Source organism: Lepidochelys kempii, chromosome 1 (genome assembly GCF_965140285.1).
Source record: "Lepidochelys kempii isolate rLepKem1 chromosome 1, rLepKem1.hap1, whole genome shotgun sequence".
Taxonomy (NCBI): Eukaryota; Metazoa; Chordata; order Testudines; family Cheloniidae; genus Lepidochelys; species Lepidochelys kempii.
This window is the reverse complement of record NC_136380.1, coordinates 100,040,685-100,055,910: the sequence shown is the minus strand read 5'-3', so window position 1 is coordinate 100,055,910 and position 15,226 is coordinate 100,040,685. Positions and strand designations below refer to the sequence as shown.

At 43.6% G+C, this 15,226-nt stretch overlaps 1 protein-coding gene across 23 annotated transcripts in view; it reads left to right on the top strand.

The window, feature by feature from the left end:
* DOCK9 (dedicator of cytokinesis 9) overlaps positions 1-15,226 on the top strand; it is a 335,502-nt gene that overhangs the window by 171,581 nt on the left and 148,695 nt on the right. For all 23 annotated transcript variants that reach the window (XR_012159418.2, XM_073348476.2, XM_073348365.2 and 20 more), the window contains 5 exons: positions 4,213-4,295; positions 4,789-4,911; positions 9,715-9,794; positions 9,876-10,063; positions 10,191-10,256. Coding sequence is in view for 22 of the 23 variants with exons in the window: in XM_073348476.2 (XP_073204577.1) it covers positions 4,213-4,295; positions 4,789-4,911; positions 9,715-9,794; positions 9,876-10,063; positions 10,191-10,256 (540 nt within the window). In the remaining variant the exon portion in view is untranslated. The remainder of the gene's footprint in view (positions 1-4,212; positions 4,296-4,788; positions 4,912-9,714; positions 9,795-9,875; positions 10,064-10,190; positions 10,257-15,226) is intronic.

Sequence of the window (15,226 nt, the reverse complement as noted above, 5' to 3'; positions counted from 1 at the left end):
CACACGTTTGTCTTCTGAAATGCGCCATTTAAGAAGCTATTTTTGCTATTTGTCTTTTCAGTTGCTATTGCTTGTCAGAAATTCAATAATAAAAGAAGAGTTTCAACTGAAATACTGAAAAAATAAATGTCTGGTACTTTGTCACAGGCCCGAAGGCTGTAAGACACAAACATAATCTGTTACAGCTCCAGTCAGCTACTGTTGAATTATTTTTCCTATTTTCCACAGTGCAAAATATAAGATGGAAGCTGCAGAGTATAGTATTCAACAGACAAATAATGAACCCTGTTACCAGTTAATATAAAGGTTCTTGCATTCACCTTAATGAGCGTTATATGTTTCAGTCCATCTTAGCATATATCAAACTAAATTATCTGTGTTTTGTAAGCAGCATTTAATCTTTGTCATTAGTAACAGGCAGCTTTATAATCTAAGAAGCCGTTGATTCACAGATTCCAAGTCCAGAAAAGGGACCATTGCAGTTATCTAGTCTGACCTTCAGTATAACACAGACCATACATCTTCCCCAAAATAAAAAAAAAAAATCAATCTTCAAAATAATTTCTAAAGCATATTCTGACTAATAGTTAAAGAAGGACTTAAAAAAAATCAGACTTATTTTTGGTGGCCTTTATTTACAAGGCCCTCTGCCATAAAGTAGACTTAATTTGGCCTGCAGTATTCTTTCTCTTGATTTGGTACCCAGCACTAGAGCAAGAACCATGTTGTCCTTTATTATAGATGGAATTGGTAGCAACACTTGATAGGGTTGCCTATTATGTGTTTTTATATTATAACCCCGTTTTCAATTGCTTATGTAACACTATCCAAGTTTAACTGTTTGGGCTGAAATTTTTCTATTCTTGCTCTCTGCCTCAGGTTAAATTTTTTTAGCAGAGTGAAACAAAATCAATTATTCCATCTCCCACGGACCTTCCTACACATCAGCTTCATTGACCATGCTTCCACGCCCCACAGAGTTAATGCTCCTGACAGGGAAAACAGAACCTGGACACTCTTTGGTCTAGGAGAAGGTGTGTTGGGCTGGAGCAAAATCATTAGTTCTTGTCTCAGTTCTTCCCAACTAATGTTAAGGGTTATAAAGTGCATAGAATTATTATTGATGAAGGCCTCATGGTTGCCAGTCTCCTAAGATACAATTGTAATTGCCCGTACTTTACGGATGGGGTAACTGAGAAGTTGCATAAGGTCACAGTGGCAGAGCTGGGAAAAGAGCTGTCTCTAATATGAGGTATGCAAGGCTCATCCAAGGTACACTGCCTGTCACAATGAATGTTGCCAATCTATTTGCTTGACTGATCTGTGTTTAACCACTAGAACTCAGAATGCCTCAGTCAACATTCCTTTGCTGTCTAGCAAATAGCTTTATAATCCACTGGCAGAGTGTATGTTGTAACCCTCTCTAGTTACTGATTCACAGAAGATAGCAGCCTACTACTTCTACCAGCCACTACTTTAGTTCAAGTGGTAGTGCTACACATCTAAAGATACTGGGTTCCAGCCTTGCTGATGATCCATGTGAGGGCCATGTGGTAGGATTTGTTGTCTTCATTAAACAAACAAACAATCTAGGAAATTGCACTCTCAGAACTCAGTTAAAAGAAAGCTATGGTTCCAAGTCAAACACTCAGGAATTAGGAAATTCCATAATTAAAGTTAACTGTGCAACTTTAATTTTACCTTGCTCCTTGTGTGTGTTCATAATAATATAAGCTTGAATTATGTGGTCTCATGCTATTTATTTTACAGGATCCCTGCCTCAGTCATTTGCCCACTCCATCTCTAAAAACAATCTAATCATCCCAGACATCTTCATATATTTCTTCCTCCAACTCCTGGCTGTCACAGAGACCTGGTTCTTGTTGTCTGATGCTGCCTCTCTAGCAAGCCTCCCTTATGAAGGCCTCTCCTTCTCTCTCACTCCCTGCCTTGGATCCAGACTGCTGTGGGAATGTTGGGCTTTTCCTCTCCTGTTCCTGCTGCTTCCCACCCTCCATCTCCCCTTTCTGCTGTTTCTCCTCTTTTGAAAAGCCCTACATCTGACTCTTGTGTCCTCTTTGATGTCATCTACCATCCATTCAACTCCTTCCCATCAGCCTTCCTTTCTGATTTCAGCTCCTGGCTCACTTTCTCTCCACTCATCAGAATTACCCACATCCCTCTTCAGTAACTTTTCAGCTTGCATGAAGATGACCCATCTGACTCCTTAGCTGCACGTTTGTTTGTAGTGACTTTGCTAGTGCTTTATATGTAGCCTTTTGTGTAGAAAAACAAACAAACAAAAAAACACCTAAGCAAATATCTAAGTTGATAAACCCTGTGGAAGACTTTTGCGTACCCCCAGTTGAGAACCATTGTGCCCCAGGACCTTAGTAGGTTCTAAGATAGCCTTGTTTATTGGCAGAGCTATTCTAGATGGAGCCTGAGATGTTAGAATGCCCACCAGTTTGAGATTTTTCCTGAAGCTCCCCCTGTTGCTGGAACCCTTCCCTTCTGCAGGTAAGGACTTTGGCAGAAGCGGAAGGCTCTGGCACCTCCCCCTGCCACTCCAGCAGTGGGGAAAGTCAGAGGAGATTCAAAGGAGAAAGGCTCTGGCAGCTCTCCACTGCTGGCACCCTTCCCTACTGTGGGGAAAAGGCACAGGTGGTGGGAGGCAGCAGGGAAAGGCTCCAGCAGCTTTTCCACTGCTGGAGCCTTCCTCTGTTGTGGGGAAAGGCTTGGCAGCTTCCTGCCTCTGGAGTCCTTCCCTCCTTCCAAACCCTCGTTAAAATTCTCCTTTGCCTTGAGGCTTTCAAAAAACTTGTCTGCTGGTGTGGTGAGAACACTGTCTGTCATGCTGCCCAATATTTTCTTATTGTTTCCTTGTACTTCCCCATTGATCTGTCTCTTTCCATGTGTTGCATCTTGTCTTATACGCTCTCTGGGGCAGGGTCTGTCTTTGTTTTTATAATGTTTAGCACAGTGTGGTTCTGGTCCATGCCTGAGATTCCTAGGGACTACTATAATATAAATTATAATATTTTTCAACACATAGAATGGAAAATAAATATAGGAGCGAGGGTTTCTAAAAGAAACTGGACTGGGATGCAGTAGAGTTAGGTTCTGTTCCTGGTTCTGACACAGCCTTCGTATGTAATCATGGGTGAGACTTCTATTTGGGGGGGGAAAGGCCAAATTAAATTGCACAGGCAGTGTTAATTCTGCTGTCATCATCTAACTTTTGAGAGCTTGACTTTGCAAATCTAACATTCTGTCAACTTTTTATGTGTAGGGACATACACCACATGAAACCAATGCATATCCATCTAGTCAATATGTCCACATTTAGTATGTTAGGCTCAAGGCGTTATAGAATTTGGTGGGATCTTAAGACCCATTTCTGCTTTGCATAAAATGCTATTTCATTCTGTTTCACTTGTCATTTTCTTGCAGTCTAGTGATGATTATAAACATTTGGACACTTACAAATTAACAAACAATAACAAAAAAACTCCTTTCTCTGTATGGCAGATGCTGCAGAGATGTCAACAATATAGCTCTAAAAGAAAAAAGGTATTGAAATCACAAAATAAGTTGCCTTGCTACAGAATCAGACAAAACATACTGCTGAGTATTTTGACAGTGAGAGAGCAGAAGAAATATTTGTTCTCTGTAAGTAAGAGGTGGAAGGGGAGAGGCATAGCCCGAAGACCTCTTCTCCAGTCTGAAGTGAACTACAGGCCCACTTATACTCTGCCTTCTTCATCTAGACCTTTGACTTCATCTCTGTAGCGTATCCATTAGAAGGTACTATTAAAGGTACTACAGAGATGCAGTCAGTACAAGGGATGGAGAGTGAAGGCAAAGATCACGTGGGCCTGAAGTGGTACTGTTTTTTTACAGAATGAAACGTGCCTTCAAAGAGGCAGTAGATTAGGTGATCCTTTTCACCTGTGGAATCACAGAGAATGGCAAGTCCTGCTAATACAGTACCTTGAGGATCTATTAAAGAATTTGTTTTAATTTTTTTTTTGTTACCACTTGTCATGAATTTACTAATACTGATAAAAGTTAAAATCTTTTAAGAATTGTTTTCTACTTGGTCTGAGCATAGACTGTATTTATTTATTTATTATTTACCTTCAACTCCTCATCTTATGGAGTACATTGCATTTTAGGAACTTTAAACTTCATATATGTTATCATTTGCAGGTTGCACAGAAAGTGTTGAAGAATGCTAAGCAGGCATGTCAGAGACTGGGACAATATAGAATGCCATTTGCCTGGGCAGCTAGGTAAGGGATGCAATTCTCGTCATTCCATTACATTTTTCTAGCTGATTGTTTAACATGGTTTCCTACAAAATAGCAGTGTAAGTCTCATTTGTCAAAATTCAACTTCCTATTTGTGGGATCCGTTTTTTCTTGCTTATTTTAGAATGGCCCTTTCTAAGCTCTAGTCATTTTATCCCAGTCATAGATTTTTGGCAAACAAGACTTAGGTTTCTGTTTTATGGTGGGATGGGTATTGTAGATGATTGTAACTCCTAACCATACAAATAATTTAATTTTACCAACTTTTTTCACTCCAAGATTTTTTTTCTTGCTTTTCTAAAGAGTAAATTGTCCTTGTTCTGCTTATTAAAATATTAGCTGTGAATATGGTAAAACTCACCTGGGTACAATTTTAAGAATATTAAATCCTTCACGTAGAATGTGACACAGTGTAAATAGTTGCTTTACTTTATCCTCTTGCTACCAAAATTTAAAGAGAGATTTTGACTTTCAGAACATTGTTTAAAGATGCATCGGGAACCCTGGACAAAAATGCAAGATTTTCTGCTCTCTACAGACAAGACAGTAATAAACTTTCAAATGAAGACATGCTTAAGTTGCTAGCAGATTTCAGGAAGTGAGTATATAACTTCTTAATATTACAAAAGTTTAATATATTTCATTATTAACATAAACTAAAGAACTATTCCTTTCTTATGATACATTTAAATTAGAGTTGTCAAGCGATTAAAAAAATTAATCGCAATTAATCATGCGGTTAAATAATAATAGAATACCATTTATTTAAATATTTTTGGATGTTTTCTACATTTTCAAATATGTTGATTTCCGTTACAACACAGAATACAAAGTGTACAGTGCTCAGCTTATATTTATTTTTTGATTACAAGTATTTGCACTGTAAAAAAACAAAAAGTGTTTTTCAATTCACCTAATACAAGTACTGTAGTGCAGTCTCTTTACCATGAAAATTGAATTTACAAATGTAGAATTATGTAGAAGTCCACTCAGTCCTACTTCTTGATGAGTCTTTGTGGCAGACCCCTCTTCCATTCTGCCTGCCTCAAGAAGGCAGAAAAGAAGTACTATGTTCCAGCAAAGGGATTTGAATACCTGCATACCCATCTGCCAGTGGGGTCCCTGGTTATGTCCGTCATCTACGAAAGGGACAGGAAGAGACAGGTGAGTGGCACACCAAAAAATAAATACGTCAAGAGGCTGCACTTATTTGGCAGGAAAATTTATTCGACAGGCAGCCTGCAGAAAATTCAGGTTTCTAACCATCAGGCCTTGCTAGGCAGGTACAACTTCAACCTGTGGGACTCCATCAGCAAGTTCAAGGAGGGCCTCCCACTGGACCGAGCCCAGGAGTTTGACACTTTATTGGAAGAGGGCAAAGCAGTGGCGAGAGGTGCCCTCCAGATGGCCTGGGACACTGTGGACTCTGTGGCCAGGGTAGTCGCCTCTGTGGTGGTGGTCATGAGGTGCAGCTCCTGATTACAGTCCTGTGGGCTGTCCCAGAAGATGCAAACTACCCTTCAAGACCTCCCATTTGAGGGAGCAGGGCTCTTCTCAGAGCTGACTGATGTGCGGTTCCATGGCGTTAAAGACTACCATGCCACCCTCCGGTCCTTGGGCCTACCCACCCCTCAGCAGGCTAGAAAGCCATTCCATCCTCCGCCTCCATTGAGGTCCTGGGGTGTCCCCCGATCCAGCTGCTACAGGAAGGAGGACAGAGACAAAGGGTTTAAGCGGCAACACCCTTCATATTCCCATTCCTCTGCCCAGCTTGGTTCTTCCAGAGGCCAAGGAAGCCAGAAACAGGCATTTTGCTGATGTGCCTGAGGATGGCGCCCCAGTCACTTCCCAGGATCCACCCCACCTGCTCTTTTCTCAATCACCTGCACTCCTTCTAGTCAGCCTGGTCACGGCTGACATCGGACTGTTGAGTGTTCGACATAATATCTTTGGGCTACATCCTGCCAGGTGGAGTCAGGTTGCCTGGCATTTGCTAAGAAGCCCTCAGGCTATGGGACTTGTGTGCAACACAACATCCATCTCATAGCCACATACCTCCCCTGGGGCCAGGAACACCTTGGCAGATCGCCTCACCAGGACAGTCTCATCTCATCACGAGTGGTCTCTCCACCCAGAGGTGGTCAGCATCATCTTCCAGAGATGCGGTACTGCCCGTGTGGATCTGTTCACATCCAGATAGAACAGGAAATGCCATGTTTTCTGCTCCTTTCGGGGGTTCAACAGAGGCTCCCTGTTGGACGCTTTCCTGTTCCTGTGGTCGGAGGCTCTGATGTACCCCCCTCTCTCCCCCGGACGGCTTGGTTGCTGTGTGGTTAAATGCAGAGGTGCAGGAGTGCTTGGTGGGTATCCAACAGGTCCTGTTGGGCAGCAGAAAGTCCTCCATCAGAGTGACCTTCCTGGCCACATGGAAGCAGTTCGCTTGTTGGACCTCGGATAAAGGCATTCAGCCCGAGTGGGCCTTGCTGCAGTTAATCCTGGACTACCTTTTGCATCTCAAGCTCCAAGGCCTGGCCCTTTCAACTATCAAAGTCCAGATGTCTGCCATCTCGGCCTTCCATCTGCTGCTCAAGGGTAGGTTGGTTTTCGCCCAGGACATGACTGCCAGGTTCCTCAAAGACCTTGAGTGTCTTTACCCGTATGTCATAGAATCATAGACTATCAGGGTTGGAAGGGACCTCAGGAGGTCATCTAGTCCAACCCCCTGCTCAAATCAGGACCAATCCCCAACTAAATCATCCCAGCCAGGGCTTTGTCAAGCCTGACCTTAAAAACTTCTAAGGAAGGAGATTCTACCACCTCCCTAGGTAACGCATTCCAGTGTTTCACCACCCTCCGAGTGAAAAAGTTTTTCCTAATATCCAACCTAAATCTCCCCCACTGCAACTTGAGACCATTACTCCTTGTTCTGCCATCTGCTACCACTGAGAACAGTCTAAATTCATCCTCTTTGGAACCCCCTTTCAGGTAGTTGAAAGCAGCTATCAAATCCCCCCTCATTCCTCTCTTCCACAGACTAAACAATCCCAGTTCCCTCAACCTCTCCTCATAAGTCATGTGCTCCAGCCCCTTAATCATTTGTATTGCTCTTCGCTGGACTCTTTCCAATTTTTCCACATCCTTCTTGTAGTGTGGGGCCCAAAACTGGACACCGTACTCCAGATGAGACCTCACCAATGCCGAATAGAGGGGAATGATCATGTCTCTCGATCTGCTGGCAATGCTCCTACTTATACAGCCTTCTTGGCAACAAGGGCACACTGTTGACTCATATCCATCTTCTCATCCATTGTAACCCCTAGGTCCTTTTCTGCAGAACTGCTGCCTAGACATTTGGTCCCTAGTCTGCAGCAGTGCATGGGATTCTTCCATCCTAAGTGCAGGACTCTGCACTTGTCCTTGTTGAACCTCATCAGATTTCTTTTGGCCCAATCCTCTAATTTGTCTAGGTCCCTCTGTATCCTCTCCCTACCCTCCAGCATATCTAACACTCCTCCCAGTTTAGTGTCATCTGCAAACTTGCTGAGGGTGCAATCCACACCAATGTCAGGGATCCCGTCCCTCCACGGGACCTGAATCTTGTACTGTCACGGCTCACGGGCCCTCCCGCTTTAAGCCTCTGGCTTCCTGTTCTCCTTCTCCTTTCCTGGAAGGTTGCGTTTTTGGTTGCAATAACATATGCCCGCAGGGGTCTCTGAGATTAGGGTGCTTACCTTGGAACCACCCTACACGGTCTTTTACAAAGACAAGGTCCAGCTGCAGCCACACACCGGCCCAGGGTGGTCTCACAGTTTCATACAGCCAGCACATTACCTGTTTTTTGTTTTAAAGCCACATAAATCGGAGGAGGAGCATAGGTTGCATTCCCCGGACATCAGGAGGGCGCCAGCCTTCTACATTGAAAGGACCAAGTCATCCGCAAGTCGATGCAATTGTTTGTCGTGGTGACCAACAGGATGAAGGGTCGTCTAGTGTCAGCTCAAATAATTTCTTATTGGATCACTACCAGCATTCACTGCTGCTACAATCAGGCAAGGGTGCCACCTCCAGTGATCATGACCACCTGTTCAACCTCTTACACAGCTTTCCTATCCCAAGTGCCTATCCAGGACATCTGTAAGGCAGCCACCTGGTTGTCCATCCACATGTTCACATCCCATTACGTGCTTATCAAGCAGGCCTGGGACGATGCTGGTTTTAGTAGAGCAGTGTTGCAAGCCGCAAGACTGTGAACTCCGATCCCATCTTCGAGGATACTGCTTGTGAGCCGCCTAGAATGGAATCAATATGAGAAGCACTTGAAGAGAAAAAAGTTACTTATCTTTCGTAACTGGTCTTCGAGATGTGTTGCTCCTGTCCATTTCATTACCCTCCCTCCTGCCCCTCTGCTGGAGTTGCCAGCAAGAAGGAACTGAGAGGGCGTAGGGTCGGCAGCACCTAATATCCTGACGCATGAGTGCGGGACTCAAGGTGGTACCACAGCAGACCCTAAGGATACCACTAAGGCAAAAGTCTCAGACGACTGTGCATGTGGGCGCGCGCGCACCTAGAATGGAATCGACACAAGCAACACATCTTGAACAACAATTATGGATGCACAACAGCAGAACACCTTCTGTCTGATAAGGCAAAACTTGTGTTTAGGTCAAATGTAACAAGGTATTCAGCTCTGTTGTGCAGTACTTGTATACTCTGTTGTCAAAGTGTTCTGTAGCATCTCAAAGGGTAGAATGTAGGTATGTATACGTGTTGGAATGTTGGGGCATTGCTCAAAGAAGGCAGAGTTGAAGTTGCATTGGGGGAAGTAGCATGGACCTTAACTTTGTATTTCTGCTTTTCCAGTGGTTTAAATGTAGTCACCACATTCTGGAGGGGCTTGATCCACCACCAGGCAATCTTAATTCTGCGTTAATGACTTTTTTTTTATTTAATATAAATAAAACCAAATTACACTCCTCAAATAAGAGCTCTCAAGTAAATTCTGCTCCACATATTTTTTTGTTCACTTATTTCACAAAATTCAGAACCTAGAAAGCATTGAGATTCTGCTTAATTGTGATTTGGGGAACAGAAGTATTATTCCAGGCAAGAAAAAGAAGCAAACCATACTGATACTTTTAAAAAAGCAACTATTTTTCTATAGGTATGTCTGTTATGTGTTAATTGGAGTTGGCCTAAACTGAATGTTGAATATTTCCATGATGTGTCAGCATTTTTATTTTTGTTTGGTTTGGTTAAGTCAGATTCTTCAAGCTCTCTTTAACATTGCATTTTCTGTTGTTGTTTTTTTGTTTTTTTTTTCCTCTCTACTGCCTCTTTTTCCTTCTGTATTTCTGATAGATTTTGGCAACTGACCTGACTTTTTTGTTGTTTCTCTTTACAGACCTGAAAAGTTGGCCAAGCTGCCAGTTATTCTAGGAAATCTAGACATAACAATTGATAATGTTTCTCCAGATTTTTCTAGTAAGTATTGATAAGCATTATTAAATAGTTGAATAAGCTTTTTTACTTCACATTTTTTTATTGTTTTTAATATATTTTCAGATTATGTTAACTCATCATACATTCCCATGAAACAGTTTGAAAACAGTACCAAGACAGTAGTAACGTTTGAAGTAGAAGAATTTGTTCCCTGTATTCCAAAACATTCTCAGCCTTTCACCATCTACAACAATCATCTTTATGTTTATCCAAAGCACTTGAAATATGACAGTCAAAAGTCATTTGCAAAGGTGAGTGTAAGGAAAATACTGAACTCTTGTTGTGCGCTGCAGCTCTATTCAGATATTAATGACCAAATATATATTCTGTTTCTATGATGATGGTTCTGAATAATTTTTTTTATATATATTGTTTTAGGCTAGAAATATTGCAGTGTGCATTGAGTTCAAAGATTCGGATGAAGAAGATTCTCTGCCTTTAAAGGTTTGTCTGAGATTTTGATATCTAATTGAAGAAAAACATTAAGGTTTACTGGTTTAGAGGTAACCCATTATGGGCCTACACAAGGATTAGAGTTGGGATCTTTGTTCTTCCTTCTCTGTGGCAGTTGGATTATCCTGGAGATGACTTGCTCATCTCTGAAAGATAATGAGCAGAGCCACTAACCCCTGCTATTGGCCAGTCTTGGTGAAAATATTCCCACTGGTCTTTTTATTTCTATCCTCACCCGAATGAAGCTTCCACAGAAGAAGCCTGTTGTGGTGTGGGGTGATTTGCTTCTACTCGAGGGAAAGCTTTAGAACACTGACTGACTCAAGTGCATTTGACTTCCTGACTGACTGACTGCCACAGTGGAATGGGGAGAAAGTTGCCTGAGAGAGCCTAATACTGGTTTTGTGGTGTTAGGCAGGGCTAAAAGTGAATGATTGCTACAGTTCCATAAAGAGGAAAAAATTATATCGTGCCTTAACTGCTTCTCACTAACAATAGGCTTTCTTGATGGAGATTTCACTCTATATTTTAAATAATTTAGCAGTACATATTTTGATGTACAATAAACTGTAATAATAAAACATTGTTTCTGTTGTTAAATAAAATGGGAGAGCAGCTATGTACAATTCCAGAAATTCTTTAGACCTAAATTTTCAAAACTGACTAATGAATTTGGGTGTCTGTTTTTGAGGGCCCAACTTAAGATGCTCTTAGGAGACCTGATTTTCAGAAAGTGTAGAGCACCTGTCATCTGAAAATCAAGGTGGCTAAAAGTTGAGCATCAAGAAATTGAGGCACCCAAAACCATTAGTTCCTTTTTAAAATTTAGGCCTTAAAATGTGGTTCTTAAAATATCTCCAACACAGACCCTCTCTTCAGGGCCCAACACAAATACTATCTCCAGAGAATCCTACTTGAAAAGTAAGGAAAAGAAGCATCATTCTGGCACTGAAGAGATGTGAGGGAAGAGAAAAAGAAGCACATTCTTTCCTCCTGATCAGCTCCCCAGGGCAGGTCCTTTCTATGGTGACTGTGCTGGAGCAGCAGCATCAATAGCTCTTGGTACCAGAGCTGCCAGTGCAGATGTAGTCACTGTGGATCTCAGAAGGGTTCACTTCACTGGAAATCCCTAGGACCTTTTCCCTGTCTACATGCTTCAGCAGTAGGCTGCAGTCCAAGTAATAACTACATAACTGCATATTTCTTCTCATCTTGTCTGGTACCACCTCCCCATAGGGTCACCTCACTACAGGATTGGTACAGGGACACCCTTAGTGCCATTTGGGGTGGATTTGAGAGGCATGCTGATCTCAGCACCTGGGAGACTCCAAGGGGTTTGGCCCCTGCAGCCTTCCCACAGATACCAGGTCTTTGGAGGGAACTTTATACAAGGTCCTCTCCAGTTAATAATATGAGATTATATTCAAGAGTGTAGTCAGGTCCTTACTGAATCTGAAATACCCAAGCTATCTGAACCTTGTGCTGTGGGAGATGCCCCATCAGTCCTGCCATTCGTGTTCACAACATTGTCACAGCCTTCTGCACCAATCTCAGAACTGAGGAAGCTGATCTCGCACCAACACTCTCTCCTGCCTCCACCTGACGTGCCCCTCACCAGTGGCTGATGTGCAGGTTGATTTGGACCCACTTGATGAGGTCCCCTAGATGGTGGAATATCCCTTATTGGGGACACAAACAATGCTACAACTCTCCTTGTGATTGTATTGACTCCTCTGCTATAGCTCCACCTGATGGACTACAAACAGTTCCAGGAGTATCTCAGGAGGAAGGGAAATAGTGTCCAGCTACATACAGAGACAACAGTGGCAGAGTCTCCTCATCCCCTTTTTTATATCATCCAAGTCTGAATGCAAGTTAATGTCTCTTACCCAGGGCTTATACCTCCAGTCTTCTCTGGCAGTCTACAGGAAAATACACAAGATGTATCCTGTTGCAACTGATGTTTCCATTTCTTGAAAAGTCACCCAACCCCAAACTCCCTAGTTGTTTTAGTTTTGAACCTCCCATTCCATTTCTACCAACAGAGAGGGTAGCAGGCTGGGATGCCTTTGGATGTAAGACCTACTAGTCAGGTTCTCTTTGCATGAAAGTTTCCAAGTGTGGTGGCCAAGTACCATTATGCCCTCCAGGTTGCCATTAACTGCATGTTGGAAGCTCTACAAGAGAAGTAAAAGCAAGCAGCGAGATCTGGTCACAGAGGGTCGCATAGTGTTGATGCACTGATAGGACAGCCTATGACAACTCAATGCCTGTTTCAGAGCCCTGGGGCAGGAACTTCCCTACATAGGTATTCCTGGATACATTCATTGGGGATCACTTTGGAGGCACAGAGTAAGATCAAGGACCTTCTGGTTGAAGGGCAAGGCCTTTTTCGCAAAAAAGTAGATTAATTATTCAAAAGGATGAAAGTTGCCAGGGCTAGAGCTTGGTCCCTTGGCCTCATTCAACCCTTGTTCCTCTTAGGAAACCACCAGCATATCCCTCCTTCAGATATCAAAGTCAGGGAGTGGCCACATCCCAGAGCTTCCCCTCCCTGAGCCTCAAACTTGACCCCCCTTTTAAAGGAAACAGAAACAAAAAAAGCAATGGTCTCTTTACAGTCCACCTTCTCTCTCACCAAAAAGCAGATTTAATGTTGCAGGTGAGAGCAGAGTTAGGCCTGGGCTACACTGGAGGGGGGGGTGGGGATTCAAACTAAGATATGCAACTTCAGCTGTGCTATTCGCGAAGCTGAAGTATCTTAGTTTGATTTACCTGGCCATCCTCACAGCGGCGAGTCGACAGTGGCAGCTCCCTCGTCGACTCCGCTTACTCCTCCTGCCGAGGTGGAGTACAGGCATTGATTTGGGGATCGATTTATCGTGTCTAGATGAGATGCGATAAATCGATCCCCGAGAGATTGATCACTGTCCGCCGATCCAGCAGGTAGTGAAGACGTACCCTTAGTCTTCGAGTCCTCTTCCTTCCATCCCCTCCTTTTGAGTTCTGTCTGTCCTATTTTAACAGTGCCTTGTGCATGACTACTTGCAATTACTGGGTTTTAGAGAACATTCACGACAGATACACCATCCAGTTTTCTACCAGCTTACCTTCCCTGAACCTCTTCAGGGACACTTCTCAAAAGGAAGTCCTGTGGGATGAAGTAGACTCCCTCTTCTCAAAAGGAGCCATAGAGGAAGTCCTTCTGTGAACATCAGGGGAAGGGCTTCTATTCTGGGTATTTCCTGGTTCCAGAGTCCTTGTGTACACTACAGAGTTTTGTCAACGCAAGTTACGCTGGCATACAGCCACCTCTGTAATTAAACCGCTGTTGCATGTCCACACTATACTCTTTGTGTTGGTGGAGAACATCCACAATAGCAGCTCTTGCATTGACACACAGAGCAGTGCGCTGAGTAGCAATCCCACTGTGCAAATGGCTGCAGGGTGCTTTGAGAAGTGTCTACAATGCCTCATGGGGCAGGTACAGCATCACATGATGATGGTTTCTTAATCCCATCGTTCCATGGGCGTCCTAATGGATTGCCAGCTGCTTTTCAACTGCCCTGGTAACCTGCAACCCAGTCATCTCTGTTAGAAAGCATGGATCCTGCACTGCTGTTCAGTATTGTGCTGTGTGTTGTGAACACAAGTCTATAAGAGGAGCTCTGGGGCTATTTGGCTGAGGGATGCCTTGAAGGAACATACTAACACTGAGCCACAGTAATGTGTGTTGCTGTAGCGTGCTGTAGCCTGTCATTGTTTGCACTGTGCTGTGACCCTTGTAATGATTGCTCCGTGTGTCTAAAAAGTAACACATTTTAAATCACGTTTTAAAGTTAGCGCTTGGTAAGATGACCAAACTGACATTGCTGAGCACTAACACGAGAAGCCCACAGAAGTGTGGGGAGACGGCAGCGTGTGTGTGTGTGTGTGTGAGAGAGAGAGTGATTGTTGGGTAAGTGTGTGTGTTGGGGAAGAGTGAGTGTGTCTGCATGCTGTCTCTAAGTTCAGACAGTAGCTGGAAGCAACCAATCCCGAGGCAGAAGCTGGTGCACAGGCAGCTGTTGTCCCCGTCCACCCCATCCCAGCTCAGCAAAGACCAGTACAGTGGCGGGGGAGGGGGATACGTTGACATCAACCTCCATCTCCCTCACAGGCTCTGTACAGTACAGCATGAGTCTCCCACCTCCCGCCCCCCAGCAGCAGCATGCCCTGTCTGCCACTGCAGTCCTAGTGCCTGGGAGAGCAGGATCCTGTGTTAATGTTCTGATTCCATGATTCACTCTGAGTTTTCCCACTCCCTCCCCCGTAGTCCAGGCAGGAGTGTGCTTGCTGCCCAGAGCTGCATGCTCAGCTGGGCAGTAGCTGTGTGAGCTCTGCATGCTGAGGAATTTCAACACTTCCTGGAGCTTTGAAAGGGGAGGGGTGCATGCCTGTGTAGCTGGATGCAGGGCAGCAGAGTTCAAAACAGATCTGGTCATGGTGGGCGTTGTGTAGGATACCTCCTGGAGGCCAGTTTCGAGGAACAGTGTTTACACTGACACTTTGTCAATCTAACTTTTCTGCAAAAAGCTCTATGCCTCTAGTTGAGGTCATTTTATTTTGTTGGCAAAACAGGAGAGTTTTTTTGGCAGGAGGAGCATGGTAGTGTGTACAATTCCACTGTTTTGTCGGCAAAAGCTGCCTTTTGCTAACAAAACTATATAGTGTAGACAAAGCCTAAGACAGTAAATGGTCTCAGACTGTGTCTGAATGTCAGAAACCTGAACGGATATATCAAGACCTCTCCGTTTAAAATGCTTTCCCTGGGATCCAACCATTCCCTCCTCTCAAGGAAACTGGGTATCTGAGTCTCACTTGATGGATGCTTATTTACACATGACCATCAGAAAAAAGCACTTCAGATACCTGAGTTTCAGCATTGGAAACAAACATTTCAATTCACGATACTCCTTTTT